The sequence below is a fragment of the Dendrobium catenatum genome, unplaced genomic scaffold, assembly GCF_001605985.2.
Source record: "Dendrobium catenatum unplaced genomic scaffold, ASM160598v2 fragScaff_scaffold_716, whole genome shotgun sequence".
NCBI lineage: Eukaryota > Viridiplantae > Streptophyta > Magnoliopsida > Asparagales > Orchidaceae > Dendrobium > Dendrobium catenatum.
The window spans coordinates 353181-380866 of NW_021319178.1; the positions used below are offsets into that span (position 1 = coordinate 353181).

The window sequence follows — 27686 nt, forward strand, 5'->3', positions numbered from 1 at the left end:
TACATAAATATTGTGTTTCTGGTCATCTAGACTAAACAAGCATTTCAAAAGGGATAGAAACTAGTAGCCATAGTTTGAAAATTCCCCAATTAACACGGTGAGTTACATCCAGACGACCATTTTCATCTTTGATGTGTACAGTTAGAACCATTGTAATAAATAATATGGGGGAGGCGACCATCAGCTTTGGCATGTTTGATCTCATGGCAATAGAACAAACATGTAAGGATTATCTAATTAGTAGCTATAGGAGCATTCGAAGACTTTCTGTAATGATCTGCTTTGCTGGGCAGAGAGGCATAGAGAAAATATATAAAGCATAACAAACAAGCTGTGATGACAAGCAGTAACAGGTGCAATCAAAGAATATTTTTTCCGTATGGACTATCTTCCTCGGCAGGATTTCCAAGATAAAACTTGTCGTATTAGCTACGTAAACAAAATAGCAGATCAGAGTTTTCATTTTAATTTAAAAGGTTTGTCAAATAAGTACTTTCACATCATAAATGAGAATCATACAAGATGTGCATAACTAATTAGCTTAAGGGGGATGCAAGCATAGCATCTATTATGGCCAGAAAAAGTTGGGTGCTTCATCCAAAATAAGAGAGAGAATTGAATTAACATTAAAAGTAGAATGATAATTCTTTTCTTTTCGAATAAGTAGAAAAAACATCCCTCTTTCTATATATAATAATTTGAAAAAACTCTTAATTATCAAAACGGAGGTAAAACTGAAATTCTCCAGAAAATGAAGGAACTTGCCAAGGAAACAGCTTCATCCAAGGTAGTAAGTCAAGCCATGAGTAAATAAGAAGGAAATTTATTCCTGAAGCAATGGTCAACCAGTTGAAGTAAATACCATAAATGACCCAGCGAATCAGTCAGTTTGCATATCAAGTAAATCAAACAGTATTGCCTAAGCACAGACATGGATGGCCATAAATAATACATTGATATTGCAGACTCGAGAAGCTATTAAATAAAGCCCAGCTTCTGTACATTCACCATCCAGATACAACTGCCGAATTCAAACCTTGCCAGCAAACACAATGGACTTGCAGAATAGTCATAATATTAATCTACAATGCAGTTGCACCGATTTCTTCGTAGCTTAATCTTGAAAAATAGTTGAAAGATTTACCTTGATTGCTTCTATATCACAACCCACAAAGCAGTAGTGGGGTAGAACATATACAGTCAAAAATATCATCCAGAAAATTTATTTACACTGTTTTAAATAAACTTATACTTCTCCTGTAGGGCCAACTGGGAGCATACACATTGACTTAACAGGATGATATGAAGCTTGACTGTATTTCGAACATTGCGGATTCCAGAAGCACTGCTGCTTGCTGGAAATAAGATCATTTCAGCTCTCAAACAACCTGAACATTGCGACAAAATTATCAGGAGCATAACCAATTCTTTTTTGGTTTTTTATTAGTCAAAGATCAGGCTGATGATGCCGTCCCCAGTCAGATTGCTCTTGTAACAGGCAGCCCTTGATATACAGCTCCAGGTTGAAGATCATCCAACGTATCTGCAGTTCTCAACGAGTTGATCTCTCTAAGGCTAGTCCAGCAGCGCCGGGTTAGAAATTCATTGAAATCTTCTTGCGTGTAGAGTGTCTTTTCTTCTGTACGGACTGATAACCGATTGCTGTCATCATACACACAGAATTTGACAGTCACTCCTAAACAATGACAGCAGTCAGAAAAAGTTCCAGGAAAATCTATGGATGATGCAATAAGAGTACATTTTACATGCATAACTGACTATATGTTGCCTTTCAATAGTTGATGCTAACAATTTTTCTCTGTTCTAACATCAACTTCTTTTGTTCCCTTAAATAGATTCAAACGCACCGAGATGACTCCCCAGTAGAAATTAAGTCATTATTAAGAAAGAAAATTTAGCACACCAAGAATGATTGTGGAAATCTTTTAGTAATCTTTTTAGAAGTTGTTTGATAGAAAGTATATAGAATTTAAATGATTTGTACATGCAGTTCAAGGTAAAATCAATGTTTTCGAAATTGTTTGGTTGTAAACTAAATACAGGAGATCTTTTTTTTGTACTTGATTAGCTAAAACTAAAATGTATACTCTAAGCCAGAGATGGTGGCCAAGATAAGATGTGAACAATGGGGACAACAATGGTTTACGGGCTCAAGGCTGGTGTCTAGTGTGAATGGTGACATCAGGGGATAACAAGATCGGGGATGGCGAAGTTGATATCATGTGTGCAACATGCGAGGATAAGACCACTAGGAATTAGGCTAGTGCTGGATGATAGGGACAACGAAGTCACAACTGTCATCAAGTGTGAGGATGGCAAGGTCACAGGTAGGGATGCCTATGGGGATGTTGCGGGTCACAAGCTTGCGTCATGTGGGGATCAACTCTGATAGAGGAAAGGGCGTTGCGTGCAAGAACAGCTGTGGTTTTCAAGGCTGTTTCATTTGCGGGTACAGCTGGGGTAGCAAGTTATAATTGCGTGCGGGGATGAATGAGGTCGAGATCCTGTATTTGGAATTCACCAAGTAAAGATGATTCCCAATTCTTCAAATTCTCTAAAAAAAATATAAACCCTGCTTTTTGAATGCGATACACTTTCAATACATTCAATTAACCAAGCTCTTCGAATTCTATCTACATATCTTTGGCGATATGGAAGATGGGTCAAGTCAAACTGGCCAGCCCCTTCTTAGAGCCATGAACAAGCATAGATAACTTAGTAATCTTGTAGGTATACCCAAGAGTGGACAACTTCTAGGGTTGGGTCATAATATTTTATAGGGCTCAAATATTCCTTGAAAGGAAAATAAGATTGTGCCAAATTTGCTAAAATCAATGAAATGGTTCAAAACCTTTGCCAGGACCAAGTTATTGGTTGAGTAACACAGATTAGTCTGGCAAGAAGTCTACTACAAAAACATTAGTAGACAAACAAAAAAGTAACTATGAATGCAACTACATCCAACATCAATAAGGCCTCAATTTAAAACTTCTCATTGCTTTTTGAAAATTAAAATAGAATTTGGATGTTTTGGTGTGACACGTCTCCTTAACATTTGTTAATATTATTAGGGCATTCCAACGAAGTAACTTGCTAAGAAGTTCAAAAACAATTGATGGTTGATTGGAAATACAATAACAACATCAGGCCTTTATCCCACTACGTGGGGTCCACTACATGAATCTTTTTTCTCTATTGTGTTCTATTAAGAGTCAAATTTTCATTTAAATTTAATATAGAAAGGTTAGGTCTCCCTCTATATTTCTTAACATAGGCCAACAACAACAACATCAAGTCTTTATCCAACTACGTGGGGTCAACTACATGAATCCTTTTTCTCCATTGTGTCCTATTAAAAGTCAAATTCTCGTTTAAATGTAATAAAGAAAGATCATTCCTAATATTTTCTAACCAAGTCTTTTTAGGTCTACCCCTACCTTTCTTAACATAAGTCAAATCAAATACATCTCGGAAGGCTGCCGTTTTATGTGACCAAGCCATCTAAGGAGACTCTCTATAATCTTATCTTCTACTGGAGCTACTCCAACCTTTTCATGTATATGCTCATTTCGTATCTTATCTCTAAGGGTAAAGCCACACATCCACCTGAGCATCCTCATCTCTGCCACAATTAACTTAGTATTATGCTTCTCTTTTAATGGCCAACATTCGGCACCATAAAGCATTGTAGGCCTCACTAACATCTTATAGAATTTTCCCTTAAATTTGAGAGGTATATTTCTATCACATAACAAGCCTGATGCATTCCTCCACTTCAACCATCCAACTTGAATTCTGCTGATAATATCCCCATCTATTTCACCATCACTCTGAACAATAGATCCAAGATATCTAAAATGTGTACTCTTATTAATGACTTGATCGCCCAAAATCACAATCCCCTCACTAGGTCTATTACTACTAAAATTACACTCCACATATTCCGTTTTAGATCTACTCAAGCGAAAACCTTTAGACTCTAAGGTTGACCTCCATAATTCAAATTTACCTTCAACTCCCTCTCTAGTCTTATCAACAAGAAGAATATCATCAGCAAAAAGCATACACCAAGGTACATCCTCTTGCAAATGTCTAACATAGGCCAAATCTAATAAAACTAATCTCCTAATAGGGTCGTCGGAAGGCCGCCATTATACATGACCAAACCATCTAAGACGACTCTCTCTAACTTATATGTCACTGGAGCTACTCCAATCTTTTGACATATATGCTCATTTCATATCCTGTCTCTAAGAGTAAATCCACTCATCCACCTGAGCATCCTCATCTCAACAACACTTAACTAAATATTATGTTTTTCTTTTAATGGCCAACATTATGTGCCATAAATCATTGCAGGTCTCACCATTATCTTAGAAACTTTTCCCTTAAGTTTGAGTGATACTTTTCTATCACACAACAAACCTGAGGCATTCCTCCACTTCAACCATCCAACTTGAATTATATTACTAATATCTTCGTATATTTCACCACCACTCTAAAGAACACACCCAAGATATCTAAAACGAGTACGTTTATTAATGACTTGATCGCTCAAAGTCACAAACCCCCCACTAGATCTATCACTACTAAAATTACAATCCATAAATTTTGTTTTAGATCTACTCAAATGAAAACCTTTAGACTCAAAGGTTGACCTCCATAATTCGAGTTTACCTTCAACTCCCTCTCTAGTCTAATCAACAAGAAGAATATCATTAGCAAAAAGCATACACCGGGGTACATTCTCTTGCAAATGTCTAGTAAGAACATCCATGACTACAACAAAAAAAAGGGTGGGTTTAAGGCTTGTAATGCCCAAGAATCTAATTTGGAAGATTTATTCTTTTAATCTTTTACTAAATAAAAATCAGAGCTACCTAATTTCTTTTAACTATCGATCAACATCAATATATACATCTATATTCATTTTCTAAAAATCATATAAACTACTCAGGATTTATACAATCATATCACAAGTATTCTATCATGAGTACAAAAGAATTACTGAAACAAAAATAAATGGAACAAGACAAATCCTGACCAACCTCATACTCCTAGTCCTCTGCCCTGACCATAAATCATTTAACCACAAATAATGAGATAAAAACCTAACAGGTCATCAAAACCTATAATAAAATTCAAAGCACGGTAAAGGAGCAAAATATATGTCAGGAATCAAATCACAGCAGTAGCATTCATGTCATTGAATCAGAATACAAATAATAAAATTTATATGCAGTAGTAGAATCTATAAGCAATAAAACACTACGGTATGAAAGCCAAGAAAGCAGTAAACCATAAGAGTAACCAATCTATATAGAAATCGCAAAAAAACATCGAATCAAAATATCAGTAAAGACTGTTGAAATCAAATAAATGTAGTGAAATAATATAAGAATATACACATACTATCCAATTATTCTATATCAATATTAAATCTATATCTTAATAACATAATCACTATATCATTCACATCACATGCTTAATGAATATATCATGATTTTTATATTAATAAATTAATAATAGTATTAATAATAAATCCATACAATAACATGATTAATGTCTAAATAACGTTCATTTAAGTAAAAGTAAGAATTCTGGCTATCACGGTGTTTTTCATTATTGTATCAGTGCCAATAAACTGTTGGCTCAGTAAATATGATCGTCATTCTTTCTTCGTCGCTATAGTAATCATCTCCTTATAACTCTTAATCAGTGTATCACATGAATTAGTATAGGATAATACCAAACAATATTATTTAAAAAAAAGACCGTTGGTCCACCATCCTTTATAGGTCAACCAATCTCCAAACAACGGGTTAACCAGTCTTTACTTATCTTTTAAAGACATTATTCTCATAGTATTATAACAGTAATAGCGACTAGCTATTACTAAATCACATATTCACATTTATTTTAAAAGCATTGCAATAAATCAATCATATTTGAGCTTAATTTAAAAAGTGTCAAAATGTCCTAACGATAGACTATAAATATTATACTGAGCAAAAAATTCACATTTTCAAAATTTAACTAAATTATCAAAATTATATAAAATAATATTATGAAGCTTTAGTTGAACTAAGTAACTATTGTTAGATGTCAAAATAAATTTTTAAGTATGCAAAAATTATTGTATTTTCAAAATCACAAAGTAAAAAATATCAAATAAATACTCAAAAAGCTAATAATCTCAATCTTTATAACATATAAAAAGTTACACGGTAAAAAATTTATCAATATAAAATTATTATCATTTTTTGATAACAGAAATACAAATTTGATTAAAAAAATAAAAACACAAAATATTTGAAATAAACCCTATAGTGAGGCGAGCAAATTTTTAACTAACAAGACGAATGAAAATTGCTCTGCAACCTCAAAATCCAAGCTTTAATTTTCTCTCCTCTTATTTTCTCTAAATTTTTAATATAGGTTTTTGTTATGCGAAATTAAGAAGAAAAAGAGGCTTTAAATAAAAATAGAGAATTAAGATATTTATAAATAAATAATAATATAATATTGATATAATTATATAATATATTCATTTTTATAAAAAAATCATATAAATCTTTTTGGGCTTTAAAAATTTTTTATTTAAAAAATATTAATGAAATCGGTTTGTAAAACAAACACCTAATAATCCCTAAATCCTCACTTGTACTGAGAGGTGTCAATTTCTTAATGATTTTTACTAGTGCTCAAAAGTTATAAAAAATCATGTAATTAAAATGCAATTAATACATATCTTATGACAAAGACGGTTTTCAAAATTGACTTATAATAACTCCATAAATATTTTATTTGTGTGGGTCAAAATATGGGCCATTACAATCTACTCACCTTAAAAAATGTCGTCCAGCATTTCCCTTAAGAATTTAGGCACAAAATTGATATAAATCAAATCCTTATGATTAAAAACAAATCAAATCAAAATCAAAACTCATCAAAAATCTTAAAATCATATAGTTTATTATATTACATATCATTCAATTATACATGATATTCAATATCATCAATCATTCAAATAAATTTCTTCTTAGTAGAGCTATCAAGTTGTTTTCTGTCTTCTAGATACTATAAGTTGTACACATGTGGCATCACTGAAGTAGGATCAATCAGTCGTGGTGCAATTGTCTCCCTCTAACTAACACTGACATCTCTGTCATCTACCCTATTTATTAATCTTTTACTACATGCTCTTGACCCAACAATCCTTTATCCTACAGCATGTCTGGATTGTCCTGCACTAGAATTAGTGCTTCCTCCAAATCCCCTCTAAGGATAGTTTACTACTTTATGTCCCTATTGTCCACAGCGAAAACATCGCCTCGTCAACAAGTAACATTGACATGCATGTTGTCGACCACAATGAATGGACTCGCCATAGCTGCCAGTAAATGCTAGTGATGCATATCCCCTTTAATCACTATACCTTCTTTTCTTGTCACCATTTCTTTATCTGCTTAGTTCATCTATGCTCCTGTTGACATCATATCTATAGCCCACCTCATATATGAATATTAATGCTGCCAAATAAATCTTTATCAGTCTGACTCGCTCCACCAACTCATAAAACTCCCGAATCCATAGAGATACTAGCAGATGTCTAAGCTCCCTGTTCAACCCTTGTAGAAACCTATAACACTTTTTCTCAGTAATAGGTGAAAATCCGAGATGTGCCAAGAAGGGGGTTAATTGAATATTTAAAAATTTCTTTAACAAAAAGAAAAATCTTTTTATAACTTGATGCGGAAGCGAATTACATTCATAATAAAAAGATAGATTATCAATTTCACCCACGCAGTTAATCACACTAAAAATAAATGCAAAAATAAAATGTAAAAATAATAAATGAAAGAACACACCAGATTTATAGTGGTTCAGTCAAACCTTGAACTACGTCCACTCCCCGGAGGCACCATCTGAGTATTGCATTAAATCTTTAGTGACTCTCCATTGTGCAATATGAGGCTTGCCTTGAGACCCGCCTCAGCGCAATTCCAATAAAAAATGCCTCAAGGCTTAAGCCTCCAGCATTTTTTATAAGGCTTACGCCTCATTTTGGATGAGGCCCGCCTTGATGCGTGCCTTGCCTCGCTGGCATAAGGCATATGCCTCAATCTATTTATGTATTTTTTTATTTAAATTAAATAAATATTATACAAAAGCCCCCAAAAAAATCATGCATTCTTGCATCCCCAAGCCGCAACAATTTTCTCTAAACTGCTTCGACCTCCAGCCCACCGCCTTCACTATAGCCACCATCGTCGTAGCCACCGCAAAGGATAACTAGAAAGCCGCACGCCACCACCATCTCCTCTTTAAATTTTGAAGCATTATCTTTATGTTGATGACAAATATTTAAAAAATATGAAGAATATAACTAAAATAAATGAAGAAATAGATTGAGAGATATTAGACATTGCATGATGAGGCAGGGAAGAGACCAATTTGTTATGACAATGACTCAAATAAGAATCCCCTTAATAATGATAGTATAGATGACTTGAGTTGTTGTCAATTATTTCATTTTTAGAAATTAAACGTAAATGAGTAGGCAACTGAGAAAGAAAAAATTTAGAGCTGAACTTGATGTTATATAATATTTTTATGCAATTCATATATTTTATGTTGTTTTGTTCTTATAATATTTGAATTTTAATTCTATTTCACATAATTTATCACTTAACACTTTACATCTTATATATTTTTTTGTTTCATAAATATGTAAATTTGTTACTTCATAATTCAATAATAAGTTAATATGTCATCCTTTAACATATTATTTGAATATTATATAAAAAATCATATTTAACTTGTATTTTGACTTAACACAATTTTTATATTTTGAGGCTTACGCCTCGCCTCATGAACAAATAACGCTTCAATACCCAATTCCGCAATTTCAAATCTTGTGACTCTCCTTTAGCCCCCACATCCTAGGCGGAGAAGTCCTTATAAAATCACTTCCACCTTCCCCGGTGCGACGGAGGAGTCAGGTCCTTTGACACCAAAAATATCTTCTTCTTCCCAAAACTTCACTCAAAACAAACCTTGAATCTGATGGTACTAAGGTGCAAGCTTGTTAGAGCAACCATGTGAAATACCCTCCACACTCCCTTGAAACCCCCTCCAAGGATCTTCTCCCTCTCTCAAACTCCACCATTTCCTCTCTCCTTTTCAAGTTATCTCTTCAAATTTTTTTTCAGGAAAATGAAGCTTCAATGACTGCCAAAGACTCTTACAAAGTCTTATAAGAAAGCTTAAATAGAGGGCTTCAAAAAACCCTAAAAAATCAATTCAGCCGTCAAAGATCGTACTGTACGATCGTAGGATTGTCCAGTACGATGTCCAAAATTTGACTTATTAGTATTGTACGATCACCAATTAATACTGTACGAGCAGTTCAATTTGCCTGTTCGTACTATACGATATCCAATTAGTATTATACGAACAGCTCAATCGAAAAGCAATTTGTCCAGGATGAAACATGGGACAACCAAAATCATCTCTGCTGATCGTACAATACGATACGATCTAGTTCGTAGAATACAATACGATCTAATTCGTACAATACGATCAAAATATCAAAATTAAGCCGTTTCGACTGACTAATCATAGGATTAAATTCGGCAATATTTTAAACATTGTACAGTACGATCGGCTTCATACAGTACGATTAGAATAACTTTTCAAATTCAAATTTTTGCCTAATTTAAATAACGGCGAGCTTTCTAATTATAACAGATCATACAGTACGATGTGGTGTTCGTACTGTACGATTAGTTATAAATATAAAATATTTTTTCAGGAAAATAGAATATTTTAAATAATTTATGTAACACCAGATCGTACAGTACGGTCACCAAGCTAACATACATCATTATAGGACTTGAATCAAGAAATTAAAAATAAATAAATGAAAATTATAGACTCACTTAACATAACCTATTATACCCAATCTTAAGCCCTGAATCTTCAAATAAAGATGTATGATGTACCTGAAATATTAGTCAACACACAAACAAACATGTACTATAAATATTATGAGAAATAAAAAAATAATCAATATTATTTGTTAACATCAAAATCATAAACTCGGAAGCCCGTATTGCAACATTAGGGATCAAGGAGCATGATTTAAAATTGCACTATATGAGGCTCGCCTTGAGGCCCTCCTTTACGCAATTCCAATAAAAAACGCCTCGATGCTTATGCCTCGAGTTTTTTTTTATGAGGCTTGCGCCTCAACTTGGTTGAGGCCCGCCTTGAAGCCCGCCTCGCCTCACACTATATAAATTAAAACTTACATAAATCTTGAAGTAAATGTCCGACATTGGCTCTATAAGAGAGGAGGAAGGGGAGAGAGCAGTTCACCATAATGATGATTCAAATGAAGAACCCCTTAGTGATTACAGTGCTGATGACTTATGAGTTCTTATATGATATGTCATTGCTATTTATTTTTGGAAATTGGAATTATATGTTAATGAAAAAAATACTGGGATTTGGGAAAGATAGAATTTTGAGTTGAACTATATTTCATGTTGTCGTATTATTGAGATATTTTGATTTCACTTCATATCTTATGCTTTTTTATGTTTTATATTATTCACTCATTAGTATATAAAAAAATTATCATTTTATGTTTACACAATCTTTTGATTTTGAGGCTTACGCCTCAAAACGCCTTGAGGTTTATGCCTCGCCTCACGAATGAAAAACGCCTCAATACCCGAATATGCAATTTTAAACATTGGTAAGGAGCATACCTAGCACGGGCCGTTAACTCGGCCTCGTATTGCATTACTGTCTTAAGGCCCAGCTCTAACTTGATAAAAGCTTCCTACATCTATCGTCGAGTTAAAGGAGGTACAAATCACATTCTGAATACTATAGTGAACTCATCCCAAGTGATCAAAATATTTGTTTTCCCTTGAAATTTCTTTCTTTGCTGCCCAACCCACCATCTTTGAACCTCTCTCTCAAAAAGGAACACAGCTAATAGTACTTTCTAGCTCTCTGGACACTACATGCTGTCAAATATTTTTTTTATCCTCAATTAGCAATTTTCTGTAACCTAAGGTACTACAGCTATTTTGAACAATGGAGGCTTCAACTTATGAAATGTTTGTAAATGCTTATCTCCCTCTTCTTCTTTGCTTCTTGTTGGCTTACTCTGCGCATCCCCCATTACTTATGCTATCACAGTAGCCAACTGCATCACACTATCAAATGGCATTAGAGCTGCACTGTGTTGCTCATTAGGCATAGTTGACTATGACATATCCATTTTGATTGTTTACCTATATGATTTAGCATGATCTGAATAATACACACATGTAATCAATTATGTATGCAAGATAATGGACCCTAAATTATCCATTTTTTCCAACTCTCAATAAATACATATAGCTCTACTAACAATCAATTCTTTCAACAAATATGCTCTGATACCAATTATGATGCTTTGGAATCTAAATTAGAAGAATTATTTTTTAATCTTTTAATAAATAACAACCAGAGCTATCTAATTTATTTTAACTATCAATCAAACATCATTATATGAATATGTATTCATTTTTCAAAAATCATATACACTACTCAAGATCTACACAATCATATCACAATAGCTCTATTCTGAGTACAAAAGAATAACTAAAAAAAAAACAAAACTTGAAAAATTCTGACCAACCTCACACTCATGATCGTCTGTCCTGACCTGAAATCATTTAACCACATATAATGAGGTAAAAAGTCTAGCAGGTCACCAAAACCTACAACTGAATTCAAAGCACGATAAATGAGCAATATGCATGTCGAGGATCAAATCATAGTAGTAGCATTCATACGATTATTAAATCAATGCACAAAGAGTAAAATTAACATGCAGTAGTAATAGAATCTATAAATAGTAAAACACTACAGTATTGAAGCTAGGGTAAACCAGTACGAGTGACTAATTAGTATAGAAATCAGATAAAGCATCGAATCAAAACATCAATAAAGACTATTGAAATAAAATCAATATAGTAAAATGATATAAAAATAAACACATGCTATCCAATTATTTTATATCAATATTAAATTAATATCTTAATCACATGCTCAATATATCATACATATCACATGCTCAATATATCCTACATATCACATGCTCAATGAATATATCATATATTTTATATCCATAAATCAGTAATGGTGTTAATAATAAATCCATACTGCAATATGAATAATGTCTCAAAAATATTCATTTCAGTAGTCACTAAAAAAGTAAGAATTCTGACTATCACGGTGTTTTTCATTATTGTATTAGTGTTAGTAAACCGTTGGCTCAATAAACAGAGATGTCACTTTTTTTCCTCTGTAATTTGCACAATATTGTGTATCACATTTATTCTTAAAAATATGAATCAACACACTCATTCTTCACTCACCTGGCATCTTTTTAGTCTTCAAAATAATATTAAAAAGTTTAGTAAGCCATGAAATTCCTTCATCTCCAAAGCATTTTCACACGTCTATTGGAATATCATCAGGTTCAATAATTTTTCCACACTTCATTTTCTTTAAATTCTCTCTAACATCAGTTTTACTAATACGCCAATAAAAAGAAAAATCTTTATTTACATTTAGAGTGCTAAGGCTATTAAATTCAATCGTATTCTGACAATCTTCATTAAAAAGCTTAACAATGTTTAGAAAAAAAACTATTAGTTGCTTAGGACATCACAAGTAATAGATGAACTACAACTTAAGTTGATAATGATGAAAACAAAGATGTAGGCAAACTCTTTCGAGCATCACTTAAAAGAGAGGTGTCACAACTTAGCTCAATATGTTGATACAAACAAAGGTGACAAACCAAGCACGAAAGAACGAATCAAAAGCCGTATAAAGAGTAAAACCTAACAAAAACGATGAAAATAAACCAAAATTATATCTGCAATTGAAGTTGGCCAACTTTGAAAGTAGAGTCAAGGAAACTGTCAAACAAATTTGTGAAAAAGTAAATAAACATCACTTTTTCACAACAATTTAAATGAAAACATGCAAAAAGAACGAATAAAAGTTGATAATCATAATAGCATAAATGAAGCAGAGATAGAATTGTAAAAATAATAAGACATACTCCTCTAAGTAAATATGATCAGTAATTACTCATTTGATAGATTGCTTTTTAACAAAGAATTGGTTAAGTAGATTATACATATAATTCTCACTATAGATTATATAAAAGTAAAACAAGGAGAGAGGGATATATAATTGCAACATATTGTTGAGAAAGAATGATTAATTAAAAACAGTGATTGAAATATTTATGCAAATGGTTCAACCGAGAACTGGAATCCTTTTCACCATTCTGGTGAGGTAGAGAATCTTGGAAACTCTTTTCATCCACCAAGTGAAGGCAGTGAATCGGAAAGCTTTTTCACCCTCACAATGAAAGCAGAGTACCTTGCAATCATTTTTCACCCTCCTGATAAAGGCATATAACCTCGGACTTTGATCTTGAAGCCTTTCTTCCTAGAGCAGCCCAAGCAGATCCAGAGAGCCCTATGGAGGAATTAAGGTGCAAGCTCGATTGGAGCGACTGTGTTAAACCCCCACACTACTCCCTCTCACAAACCTCACCTTCTCCTTCTCCACCCCAAGATCTCTTTTCGCTCTCTCCCAGAATACCTTCAATAGCCAAATTATCTCACATTGAGACGAAGAAAAAAAGTTTTTAAACAAGGCCTCTAAAAATCCTAAAATTTTCAATTAAGCAGTAACTGCTTGTATAGTACGATCGATGTTGTACAATACGATTAATTCAAAAATCATCTGTCATGCAATACGATGGAACTTTCCTAGGACGAATTGTTCAAAATCTGTATACTTAATCTTACAGTACGGTCTGAAGGTTACATAATACAATTAGTTCAACTTTTATGTGATATTAAAGGACGATTGCTGGGACCATTAAAAATCATCTCTACCTATCATTTGGATGATTTATATCGTATAGTACGATTAGTTCAAAAATCAAAGTTTCGTCCAAGATTCTTCGTAAAGTACGACCTAAAGATCGTAAAGTACGATCGACTATATTAATTAACACTTGATTTGATTGAATAATCATGAGGATTTAATTAAGCAAGTTTTCAAATATCGTACTGTACGAATGTGATCGGATGGTACAATCAGTTCAAAGATCGATATTTAAAATACTTAATTTTAATTGACGGCTAGGTTTTCTACTTTGAACAGATCGCACAACACGATTTGGATCGTACGATATGATTCATTCAAAGAAAATTAATTAAAAAATTAGTCATTTTAAGTTATTTCAAAAGCATTTGATCATATAGTACAATTAGTTCAAAATTTTAAAAATTATTTTCTCTCCCCTGTATATGTGCAAGATCGCCAACATAGCATGAACCTTTTATAGGACTACGACTAAAGAAATTTAAAAATAAAAGAAATAAAGATTACAGACTCTTTGTCATCCTATTTTACTCAAATTTGAGCTCTAAATCTTCTTGCATGATATATGATATACCTGAAATCTTAGTCCACACAAAGACACATACACAATATATAATAGTAGAAGAAATGAAAATTCATTCAATAATGTTTATTATCATCAAAATCATAGGCTCAGGATCCTGGATTGCAACAATATCTCATTTTTTATGATGGCAAACATTTTTTATTGAAATTGCAAGAGCTTATATTTTCTCCTAACCTCCCCCTCACTAGATAAGATATTTTTGAAAAATAAGGGAAAGTAAAAAAAACAAATTTATGTATTTTTCATTTATCATTTTTTTAGATGAAGACGCAAGCATTTTTTTTATAAGAAAATGGATTACAGAGAAAAACACAAAATACACAACTAACAATTTCTTTTGACATCACAAAAAAGGAGAGAAAGACAAAAATAATAAACACAACAAAAACTATAAAACAAATATTAAAAAAAAAAACTCCAAACAAACAAACAATCCTAGAAGTAGGAACCCTGATCAGGTGGTGGTAGTTGGAAATAGTGGTGAATCATGTTAAATTGCTACCAAACCATGCCACGTCGATCTCATGCTACTGATGCTGAATATGACTATCCAACCAAGCCTCTAATCAATCAAAGTGTTGTATCAGCATCTCATAGGAATAACACTGGTATTCTGGTGCTGGTGCTGGTACTAGTGCTTGTGCTGGTATCGATGCTAACGCTGGCGACGGACCAACCCCCCTTTCTCATCAAAATCTAGCCCTTCTTCGGGCTAATCCCCTTGGTGATGACCAAAGAAGACATGAAAGAGCCATCAGAGTAGAAAATAGAAAATTTGCATGCTGGTATGGGATACATAAGCTGATATTTTTGGTGTAAGATATGCAATCATGTGGCCTAATGCAGGATTGTGATTACGGCGAGTTGAGCGTGGGCGAAAAGAAGTGAGGTTGTGTAGATAAGAAATGATCATTTGGGGTTTATCAAAAACAGTGTCGGACATGATGAAGTAGGTGACTACATACAAGAGATGAGTGATATTTACCATATCTCCAGCTCCAGGAAGAATAGAAGTTCAAAGAACATATTGAATTATACGAACGTTTTTATTTAGGGATTGGACAAGTGGCTGATGTTGGTTTAGAGGATTCCTAATAAATATATTGACAATGGTTCGGTCATACTCCCCTAGATGATAGAATATGGGGTTGAACCCCTTCAGTGGATATGTGGAGGTATTCAGCTAAAGGTTATTTAGTAATTTCTATGAGTCGTCTGCAGAAATATAAAGTCATGGAGGAAAAACCTGCAGATACTTGTAGACTAGCGAAAAATTCATAAAAAAGTTCATAATTGAAAGGGAAGGCTAGGTAAGAAGAAAATGTACAGTGCAAGTGTCACAAAGATCCATTACCCTATAGAGCAGATTGACTAGTCAAGGATTCAGGACTGTGTAATATGGGCTTCCATAAATTTATGATAGGCTGCTTCATTGTCCATTGTTTGGAAACAGTCGTCAGTAGGATGATGAGAACTGCCTTGGAACAATTGACGAGCTCATTTTCCACCGGCCATTAGGAGGATTGAAGGTATGAAGCAAGTTGAGAATAGGAATAGAGAAATAAAGTGAATGAAACTTTAGAAATCCCTCCCTATAGATTTTTAGCAGATCGTACAGTACAATTAAGGTTTGTACATTACGATCAAAAGAATTCAATTCGTTTGGAAGATTTGTCGAAAAAGTGGTCAAATCGTACAGTACAATCAGCATCGTATTGTACAATCTTCGTTAGGAACGATCTTCCCGAGAAGTCGTCGGTACGATGTTTGACTAAAAGGATGGTACAGTACGAATAGGTGTTTGTATAGTACGAAGATGTTTTGACTATCATATTAGGCGATTTAATTCATTCAACTGTTACTAAAACTTGGATCATACAATACAAATAGGTGGATCGTACATTATGATCATCAACAATTGGTAAAATCAAACCCATTGAAATCACATACAGCTTAGAGGCGCTGAGTTGTGTAGACCATACAATACGAATATTGTTCATACAATATAATGTGAACATTTTTTTTAATATGAGGTGTGTGGTGATCAGGGAATATCTACTAACAAGCAAAAAACACTGAATATTTAACAAACATAAAAAAAAACATAAACATGTAAAACACATAAAATCTCAAGTTATTAATTTTATATTGCCCTGAATCAAACATGAATGTCAATGAGACCTATTCTAGTCCTCAATGTGCTAAAGGTATCATAGCTTAAGGGTTTGTTGAAGATGTCTCCCAGTTGATCCTCAGTTGCTACATGATTGAACAAAATTCAATTGTAATCTCACAATCTTCATTAAAAATCTTATCGAACTTTTGTTGAATATCCTCTTCTAATAAAAGCATATATCTTTCATACACATCACTTGAACTAAATCGTTACTTCTCGTATCTTTTTACTTGGCTAACTTATATATACATCTTTCACCCTCCTTAAAATCTAATCTATTATATAAATCATTAAAAGCTAAATTTTTTTAATCACATATTATTTTCTTAAAACTCCTTACAAGCCTCTTTATGCCTTTCCAAATTTTTTGAGCTTTTACCTCTAAACTAATTTTTATAACAAAACTTCTTATCTTTGATCTTTTCTTGTATATCTTGATTTTACAACTAACTATTTTTACTATTAGGAACTTTTTCTTATTGATACTACAAGCATATCCTTTGCAACATTCTTAATATCACCAGCTACCATTTTCCCCGCATAACACTAGCTTCTTCATACACAATCAAAATCCTAAGATCTTGAATTTTACTTTGAAAATTTTTTTGAGCTTTTACTTTCCCATGAATTCAATAGGCAAGAAAATATTCGTTGGCGGGATGATCAATTGTAGGAAAGAAAAATGACGCCCATGAATTCAGCAGTAAATTGATTGGCAAGTTGATGGACAGCTACAAACCACGGATTTAGTTTAAAATACTGATGGAATTCTCTTTTAAATTTAAAATTATTGAATTTATTAGTAGTCCTAAAATTACATAGATTCCTAATATAATCTAAGTCGCTGTGTATAAATATGCCTTGAATGTATGATAAGAACCTAAAGCCTTTAGCCATTCATCTCTTTTTTCCACTTTCCGTCAAATTATAAAAGGAGGTTAAATTAGTAAATGAAATACTAAAAAGAGAATAACTTATGCCTAAAGCTCCCACCAAAGCGGAATTTAAGAAGGGGTTCATGTACATAGTTATAAGGAGATTGATTCTATGACTAATAAGCGGCCTATATATCATAATAAAGGCAACTTGATCATCACTCCAGGCCCACTCTCATGACAACGGACTACTTTTTGCTTAATGAAATTTTCTTTCATCTTAAATTTGAAAACAGTTCATATTTCGTAAGAAGCTTGAAGAAGAGACAATGGAACGACGTTCACCTCACTAATTCTAATCTTATTTATGATTTCATCTACCGCCATAATCACATCTCCATTCCTTTTATTTATCTTTGGTTGTGAATGTGCTATGGATTTAATAAAACAACAACTTGGATTTGCTTATTCCTAGCCTGAATCTTTTAATAATTGTATACCCTCAGGCTTCGTTTTTTTTTTTTTTTTTTTGTTTATCCTCAGGCTTCGTTAATAATGCTATTTTTAATGCCTTGCTCTTTTCAATACATGTTGTATCACACTTTGAATTGTGAAAGAAGCGTGTGATTGAGATTCTATATTACAAGTGCATCTCCTCCATTCCTACCCAACCTTATACAACGTAACTTATAAACGTGTTTATCCTTGTTAGTGAGACTAACAATGATTTCATTTCATGCCGCACAGCACTAAATAGTAGTACCAAAAGCCAAACTTCATGAAACATAACTTATGCTAATTCTCTATTAGTTCTCAATATTATGAAATACTTATTACAGTTAGTCAAATTGTTTCGACCTAACATTTAAGTGCAATTTAATTTGTTTTCCATCACATATAAATTAGTAAACCTCAAGCTTTTCATGGAAGAATGTACAAAGATCAAGTTTCTCTCCCGACATTATAGTTTTAACTTGTGACATTGATCTATTCTGCATCATGTATGTCCCTATATAGTTAAGTTCATGTATGTACGTTATATATATATATATATATGAATGTGAACATGTGCATACTTTTGTGTGTATAACTGTCAGTGAGTCAATGTTAATGACAATTTCATGCCCATGCTGATATGGTAATAAACTATGAAGCAATATCAAAGCACAATTCATTTAACTCAAGTTCAAGTATCAAGGAGTACAATAAAATCATGCAAAATTATACATAAGGGTTAGACTTAATAACCACAGTACTTTATTAACAATAAGAATATGTACATGAGGTATTATCCACTCTGTTTATGAAATCTACAATAAGTGCAAGAAATAATAATCAATGACTCTTAGAAACTAAAACTAGAAATCAACAATATTTTTCTGCAGCAATCATACAACTACTTTTTGTTAAAAATAAATTAGCATGACTATAATGCTTCCACATGGAAATGAAAAATTATAAGCAGGCATAAAAATAGTTATGCCAATGCATTCTTTTGGAAACTCTATGCATATGGAAACTTCTAGAACTACATTTACATGTCAAAATGCCAGTTTATAATTGAAGTCATCATAAAGACAGACTGTTGCTTGTTTAGATTTTTGTTGAATATTCATCTGCAAGAATGTGAAGTTTGTTCATTTGAAATTTATTACAGGTAGCACCTATTTTGATTACTGTAAATAAAGCAGCAAATGATAGGAAAACAGTACCCATGTGCCTATTGCAATTCAAATGCAAACTTGCATGACTCGATAGTGCTATTGTTTGGCAATACGTCAATCAGCTCCGTATGCAAGTGTTCCTAACTCAACAGTGTTTTCATGATAGAGAATTAAATCACTAGTGAATGCAAATATCAAAGCATGAAATCAGAAGTCTGGGTAGACATGTAAGGGTGCTGCATTTTTATAAATTTACAATTACGTATGGATAATCAAAATCCCACAAGGGGTGACGGAGACGGGCTATCAAGAAGGGTTAAATCATGGTGAAGAGAGGTAGAAAAGGAAAATACCTGCTATCTACAACAGCTCTCTGAATCAATCAGATGAAGAAGGAATCACATATCCCATGGCTGGCCAAATTTCACAAGCCATAAAAAAAAATAAAAAAATAAAAAATAAAAAACTATAATCCATCAAATCCGAGCTTTAAATGACAGTGGCTATTTATATTGTTAGGCTTCCATACAAAAAAATACTAACCTTGTGGAACTTTAAGGGCCAAAGGGCTCAAAGGAACACTAATAACATGAAGCCGAAGGGCTCAAAGGAACACTAATAACATGAATAAGATTATGAAGAGATGTGAAGAAAATGATAAACAAATCAATTATGCTTATGAAATTAAAAGATCAAAATGTAGCTAGATGGCCATCATCAGTGGGACTGGGTTGCAGGGTATAAATAGAGGAAGGCTGATGTAAGAGAAACCACATGTACTCATGCACTTTAACATCACCTTCAGTAAAGAGAACGGAGTGCCCAATTTAATCTATAGCAGCAAAATAAAGTTTACATAAACTTAAACTCTATTATGATTTCTATAAATAAAAGCCTTTCAAGCTTAAGCTGCCACTCGGATGAGCCTCTAAAAGAAAAGCTACAATCTAGATCCCAACAGAAAGGATAGCAGAATTATTTGCTCACAAGAATCTTAATCAAACCTTCATCAAGATGAATGGTATAGGTACCCAGGGGCATGTCTCTGTCAAGGCTACGTACAACCTCATCTTCATCTTCCAGCCAGAACGCCCTCCTTGTCCTCAATCCAAAAGCAGCCTTAATAGCCTCCTTTATTGACTCACTAGTGCCATCAATGCCTATCTTTCTACTGTATTCCCCCAATTTAACTAAAATAACTCTTCCAAGATAGGATGAATGATTATCCTCACCTGAATAAACATATAAACAATACACGAGTCAAACAAACCAAAGGATGTATGGAGTGCTTCCGTGCAGTAGCACACTACTATATTGTCTACAAAATAAGATGGAGAAGAATATAAACGCAAAATATACTATTCTTGTAGCAAAGAAAGTTAAAGAATTAACGCACAATTCCTGAAATCAGGAAATGACAACATTTCACATTGAAGCATCCCCACAAAGTTTAAATACTGGTAAAATTTTCATATCGCCAGAAAAGGCCATAAAGAAACACTGGCAGCACTAGTTTCTGAAAAATAAAAATTTCAAGCATGTGAAGAGATCACTACATTACCATTTGCAGAGTTATCTTTCCAACTCCAAGGAGGAATACCATTAGGTGTAACTGCATCTGCTGCTGTAATGGCAAGAGAATCTCTCTCATGATCCAAATGTCTGTCTTGATTGAGTGCTGACCTACCAGTACCTGATTAAAGAATATAAGTCAACAAACTAAAATGAAACTCAGAAAAACATGTTCAAAATATTAAAAGAGCAATACAAATTTTAAGATGGAGATAGATAAGTAATAATAAGAAGGGCAATAAAAGTTTTCAGATGGAGCTTAGCTCAGTAATAATAAGTAGGACAACAAATTTTCAGATGAAGATCATTAAGCATTCCAATGAACTCAATATTACATAAGACATTAATTAGATTCCTCAAAGGTGCTCCAACTGGAACAAAACAAAGTCAGAAAAATGAGGTCTACGTGTTGCTAACACCTCATAATCTCATATTGTTTATGATTCAATAGAAATCACATTTCTTCAAGCCACACATAGACAGCGTCACGTGGATAGTATTGTGGCAATAATAAGCAAACAAATCATTGTGATACCATTGCAAAAACTAATAAAATAATTAATATGATTTAGTATTACCTGCAAAAAGTCGCATAACTTTTATATATCTTGGAATACCATAATTTATATGGATCTAAATTAGCTACCAGAACTAACATCTCCAAAAAAAGGGTAAAGGGAAGATTTACTGTGAAAGGACTATAAAATACCTTCTGTGGGTCCAAACAGAAGATTGACATCTTCAAGACCTGATTAGCAAGAAAAAATTGTTAATAACACACAAAGTTCACAAGTTCTACAGATGAAGTTTGAAACAGAACAGCAAAAACATATATGCCAGTCTGAACAAATCATTGACGCTAATATAGGCATTCCTGAAGGGATATTTTAATTAATAAAAATGCTGTAGAGAAAAAGAATGGATAAAAGTTTCAAGCAACAAACTCCCATGACTATGTTCAAACTTCCAGTTTCTTTATTCCATACATTTCTCAAGAGTTAAGCAGCATTAAACAATCAACCAATTTCTTTTTGTGGTTGACGCTTAAAAGTTGCATAGCAACAACAATTAAGCTGCCAAAAACTACATCATGTTCAAATTCTATAGAATAAACTCCAATAGGAATTTTACACTCTCCCTCTAGGTCTAAAACTCCACCACATCAAGCATGGATGAGGATTTTCTGGTACTTGAAAATACATTAATCAGTTGATTAACTTAACCCATAACTACACCGGCAATTGGAAATGAATAAGATTAAGTACTTTCACTAACTCATCAATCCGTTGCACTGCATCATGCAACCAACTCACTTCATTTCCCTCTTTACATTCTAAAATGCCACCCATATTTTTGAAGTTCTTTACCATTATTTATATTCATACCCTTCATGAGCTATGAATATGCTTCTAAACTTTTTCACATAGTTTTCCATCTTAAAGAATATTAACTGATTCATCGTGATACAATAATGCCCCCTAACATTTATATGCTTTGCCGAAGTACATCCATGGCATCCATGCCACAAACATTGAAGGATCAAAGCTAATGAGTGTAGCTGCTCATCAGATTTGAACAGCCAATTAATGGTTACTATTCAAGCATCTCCTTCAGACCTTATTAATGTCCAAATATGGTGTTCCACATCAGTTCCTCGATTTGTACCAAGTAATCAAGGTTATATTGGGTAAGGTGCCAAATTGCCCCTTTTCTCTTGTTTAAAATAAACCTTTTTTTTTTTTTACTTTGGGCGAGCCTTGTTAATGGCATCAGTAATCTAGCTAGACTGAGTGCCCAGTGCTTCTTGGTAGTGTTATGTAAATCAACTTAAGGTATTGAGGTTTGTTGCTTGCTACAGAAACTTTCTTATATCTTATATTTAGAATGCAGAGTTTATTTATCTAGCTAATTTGTAGGCAAATTTTGCTGAGGAAACATGATTTGAAGCAATATTTTACTAGAGTTAGTATGAATGCTGCTAAAGAAATTACTTTCCAGCATGCAGAGACTCACACTAGCTCAGCCAGCAATGACTCAAGAGGAATCAGCTGCAGTTCATTCAGGTACTCTACTGATGCGCTTTTGCTGCATGTTCACAGGAATCGATACCATACCGAGTTCTTCAATTTTAAAAACTAGGTTGCATAGTTTTAAATTTTGTGAGTTGTTTTTGTTCATTTTAGCCTCGTTTTTACTGCATTTTAAGTGTGCTTTCACTGTACTTTTGCTTCATGATTTCAACTCGTATATCGACTTCTTCAGTTTTCAAAACTAGGTTGCATACCTTTAAAATATATGATTACATTTTTTAATGGCACTTTCAATGCGCATTTGCTACTGCGCTTTCACTGTGTTTTGTTGCACTTTCACTGTGCTTTTTCTACTGCGCTTTGCTATTACTTTGCTTTTACTTTTTAAACACTGATTTTTTTTTTTAATTTTTTTAGATGGGTCCTTATGTTGTACAATTACATTTCATTGTTATGCTTGAACCTTTTGAACTATTTGCGACACATTTGTCGAAGTAATTAACAAAAATGTTGAGGACACAATGAAGAATTTAAACATCTATCAATTGCTGAAGTTCTCACGATTTCAGAAAAATATACCTCTGATATACGAGCTGTTGAAATTAAAGGATATTTCTAAACAAGGCTTCATTATCAAAGGTCATTTATTGAAATTCACATCTGATGAGGTGGCTCTGCTCACAGATTTGCCCAACAAAAGTGTTGAGATCATATGGCAGAGCGAGCCACTTACATTAGTCTTATCAACTGATATTAAAAGTGAAATGATGGAAATAAACGAATCAACTGATCCAGCAGCTATGTTAAAGTCTTTTATAATGTTTGTAGTTTCTAATATATTTTTTTCCCAACAATAACCTAAAAACCCCCAAGAAGGCTCTTGTCTATAGTAAGTAATGTAGATGAGTTCTCATCTATTAATCAGGCCAGAATTATTAGGGAATTTTTGGTCCATGAGTATAATAAAATTGCCACCAAGTTTGCCATGAAGAAGCCACTTAGTTATATAAATGATTTTGTACCTCTCCTATTTGTGAGTGCTAAGATCATTTAAGTCTAATTCTAATTATTAATTCATTTTATAATTCATTAGCTAATATTATTGTATGTGGTCGTATACAGATATGATTCTAGAGCACTTCTCACTAAATGCCCGTAAGTACCCTAATTTAATACCACATTTTCTTAGATGGGGCAATACTGAAGTTTTTTATTCTCTTGAGAAGGCTAACAATTTATTTGTGATGTAGGCAAGGGGGGGTCAAAACAAGTTTGGTTTTAAATTTTGGTGAGCTTCTAAAATCAGCTCATTAATGAGCCTTTTCTACTTGTTTAGCTCAATAAATAGTGGAATAAATTCATTTCCTAGCTCATTAATTCAAAAAGGTATGTTATTATTTCAAGAGTTTATTATGGAGTGGACTTGTGCCTCTTCCCCTCCCTTTGCCTTCTCGGTTTTCCCTTGCTGGCTGGTTTCCCGTGACCTGCCTCTTTGTCTCTTGTGCTGGCTTTTCGGATCCCTTGCTGGCTGGTTTCCCGTGACCTATTGCTTTGTCTCTTGTGCTGGCTTTTCGGGTCCCTTGCTGGCTGATTTCCCCTGGCTTTTTGGGGGGAATTCCGTGGATTTTTTCCCTGTTTTCTGTGCAGATTTCCTGCTGCTGTTTGGCCTTCTATTTGTTGTCTTTTGGCCTTCTATTAACTTGAATTTAATGGGTTTAATGGGAGATATTTGGGCTGTTTGGCTGCCCTTTTTGTGCCTATAAATAGAGATGTTTGTGGCAGTTTTATAAGAGTTTATGGTGATAATTTTTGGATCTAAGCCTACGGGTTTCGTAGATATCTTGTGATCTATGCTATTTCTTCCTCTACTTATCTAGGAAAACTTGCGAGCTTCTCCTCCATTTCTTCTCGGCTTCTAATCTATTTCTTCTATTCGCAAGAGACCACCCCACCTATATCCTTCTTCTCAAAGCAACGGATGGAATGCAATTTTAGGTGTTTAATGTTATGTCAAGTTTGTAAGGTGTTTGTGTCCAAGTTTGTAAGACTCCTTTATATATTATAAAAAGTGTCTCTTTTTGGGTATTTTGTGTATCTTCTTTATCTTAGGAAGATCTTTGTATTTTGCTCGCAAAAATTTGGGGCCCTTCGCAAATTTTTGCTAGCATCAATTTGACTTTTTGCTTGCAAAAATTTGGGGCCCTTCCCAAATTTTTGCTTGCATCAATTTGATATTAGAGCTTGCTCGCAAAAATTTGGGGTCGTTCCCAAATTTTAGCTTGCATCAATTTAGTATTAGAGCTTGCTCGCAAAAATTTGGGTCCCTTTCCAAATTTTTACTCCCATCAATTTGTTATCTTAAATAAAAAAATAGGTACGTATGAAGATTTTTTCTCGAGGTCATTTAAATTAATTCCCCAAAGATTTGAGATTTGCTAACATTAGTATAATTTCTGTGTAGATTTTTGATATCCTTCAGGTTGTAACTCGGGAGAAAGCAGAAATATGAATGATGACAAAATTGGCGTTGAAAATCTCCAAATACAAACTCACACTCAATCCTCTCACCAAATCCCCTCACCAACACCAAAGGAATTTCTCACATGTACCCCTCATTCTCCCCTACAAGACCGCCCACATTCTACCCATAAATTCCCCCCATTTGTACAGAAAGCCCTCCACGGCACCCACATGTGTACATAAAGCCCTCCAACTATGCAGAAAGCCCCCATAACTGCCCCTCCAGCCCTCCCATTTGTACATAAAGACCTCCCACCCCCCAATCTGTATAGAAAGCTCCCCACTAACCTCCTATGCACAATGCTATATAAACCACCCTATACATACCCCCCCCCCCACATATATATATATATATATATATATATATACACCAAGCCGCCTCTTCTGTACAACATGCCCCCAAATATACAATAAAGAAAAAGAAAAAGAGATGAGAAGAAAAGCACTGAAATGATGTGCTTTTTCTACGCGACTTTATTTTACAATGGACATCCTATCCACACAATGGAGAAAAAGGATTCATGTAGCCGACCTCACATAGTGGGATAAAGGTTTGATGTTGTTGTTATTGTTGTTGTGGACGCACAGAGCAACCCATGTAAAATAATATAAAACTTGGAAAACCTTTTTAATAACTTAGGATGAAGTAGAAATTTACTGATAAGTTGAAACCTGCAACAGCTCCAGCAAAATTAACTTCCGATTCCTAAACGTATGCATACTTCCATTCAGCCTTCATGTCCTGTGAGCATGCCATCTCGCCGATAATTTAACGCTCTCCTCAATCTTCAACGGATGTTCGTAGTTTTTTCATTCTCAGCAGGTATCAAAAGTCCTAAATATTTGAATTTGGGAGCTTTCGCGGGTTTTTTCTTAAAATGGAGCGTCAAACCTAAACCTCTCTTCCAAAAAGTAAAAAACTGGGGGTCGGGTCGGGTCAGTCAGGCTGATAAGACATGACTAAAAAATGAAATCTAATTGAATATCTACATGTCCACTCCACGTATCAAGATTTAATTGGAGTCCTCACGTAGAGCTACGTCCAAACTCCGCACAGAATAATTTCTCCTCCCCTTGCCATACACTCTACGCCTTAAAGTGTATGCTATATGTGGATATGCAAATCAAGGAAAGGATGATGATTTACACATATTACAAATTCAATCAGCTTCCGGCATTGAGAAATGAAAACACATATGAGCATCATGTAGTGCATCTACTGCCACCATTCTTTAAACTTTAAAGTCACCACTCAAATAGATCCGCCAGAGGGGCTAGTAGATCACAGATTCACATACTGATCAATATCCCATAGAAATCACCCAGCTAAGCATAATATCAAAAAGCCCTTGACAAAAAATTTGTGCTCCCTTGTAAAACAGATACATGATGCAGCCATCTAACCCTAGACCAAGGGTAGATACGGCGCCATCTTTTACTCAAAAATGAACAAACAATGTACTTGCGGAGTCCTAACTGCAATCAAAATAAAAAAATAACAGCAAGAAAACCATCCAACTCCAGAATTTATTAGTTTCAGACAAGGGTGCATACCTTTCTCCGCGAACTGCATGAAGGAGTCAACCCTCTTTAACGAAACGCAACCCTTGCATGCCAAATTCTTATGACCCCGCTCCTTGAGCAACTCCTCAAGCTCCTTATAACATGCCGTTTTCGCTAACCCACCACCAACACCTCCTCCTGTTCCTCCACTCACTCGACAATGGTGCTTCGCTTTCTTGTACTCCTTCAGCAGGTTCCTCCACTTATCAGTACACATGGTTGGGGATCGCTCGAAGCCTTTCTCCCTCATCTTCGCGGAGATCTGCTCCCATAAGTGCTTGTTGGACTTGGAGGTGTTAAAGAGGCGATCCATCTCGCGGCGGAAGGCGATCAAGCAAAGGGTTTCGTCCTGGACCCAGGTCTCGGCACGCTTCTTGGGGTTAGGGCCATGGGTTCTAACTTCCTGATCGTCGCCGCAGCTGCTCTCACTCATGGCCATTCTCTTCCTCGACTCTTCGAGTTGATCTTCTTCTCTCCTCCGCGAGAAGGGAAAGTCTCCGCCGGCGAGGAGCTGCTCTAGCGTAAGGGGTATAGACATTTCAGAGAAGCAAAACCCATAAGAGAAACAAAACCCATGCTTTTGATTTGTTCTTGGTTTTTTAGCGTGGGAAATGTTGGGGAAGTGGCTTTGTACGTGCGTACCAGGAGGAAATTTGGAAAGCGGGTCTGCGGGTGTGTTCGTGAAGCGCGGAGTGCAAC

General features: G+C 34.2%; 1 protein-coding gene across 2 annotated transcripts; it reads right to left on the bottom strand.

The window, feature by feature from the left end:
* Nucleotides 1-805: 805 nt before the first annotated feature.
* On the bottom strand, nucleotides 806-27686 carry LOC110105869 (trihelix transcription factor GT-1). Of its 2 annotated transcripts, none has more exons than XM_028695992.1 (5): nucleotides 26979-27686; nucleotides 21584-21622; nucleotides 20864-20995; nucleotides 20307-20534; nucleotides 806-1662 (listed from the first exon to the last, which is right to left on the bottom strand). In XM_028695992.1, the coding sequence occupies exons 1-5, from the start codon at nucleotides 27523-27525 to the stop codon at nucleotides 1595-1597; spliced, it is 1014 nt and encodes a 337-aa protein (XP_028551825.1). In that variant the 5' UTR covers nucleotides 27526-27686; the 3' UTR covers nucleotides 806-1594. The 2 variants fall into 2 exon arrangements, with proteins under 2 accessions (XP_028551825.1, XP_020691197.1); XM_020835538.2 differs by having other exon boundaries at nucleotides 856-1696; nucleotides 26979-27684.

Excerpts from the sequence above, each read along its gene's own strand:
- LOC110105869 (XM_020835538.2), bottom strand. The coding sequence starts at position 27,525 with ATGTCTATACCCCTTACGCTAGAGCAGCTCCTCGCCGGCGGAGACTTT. Across the intron at positions 21,623-26,978 it reads CATGCAGTTCGCGGAGAAAG|GTCTTGAAGATGTCAATCTT; the intron begins GTATGCACCCTT and ends CTTGCTAATCAG. Across the intron at positions 20,996-21,583 it reads TCTGTTTGGACCCACAGAAG|GTACTGGTAGGTCAGCACTC; the intron begins GTATTTTATAGT and ends TTCTTTAATCAG.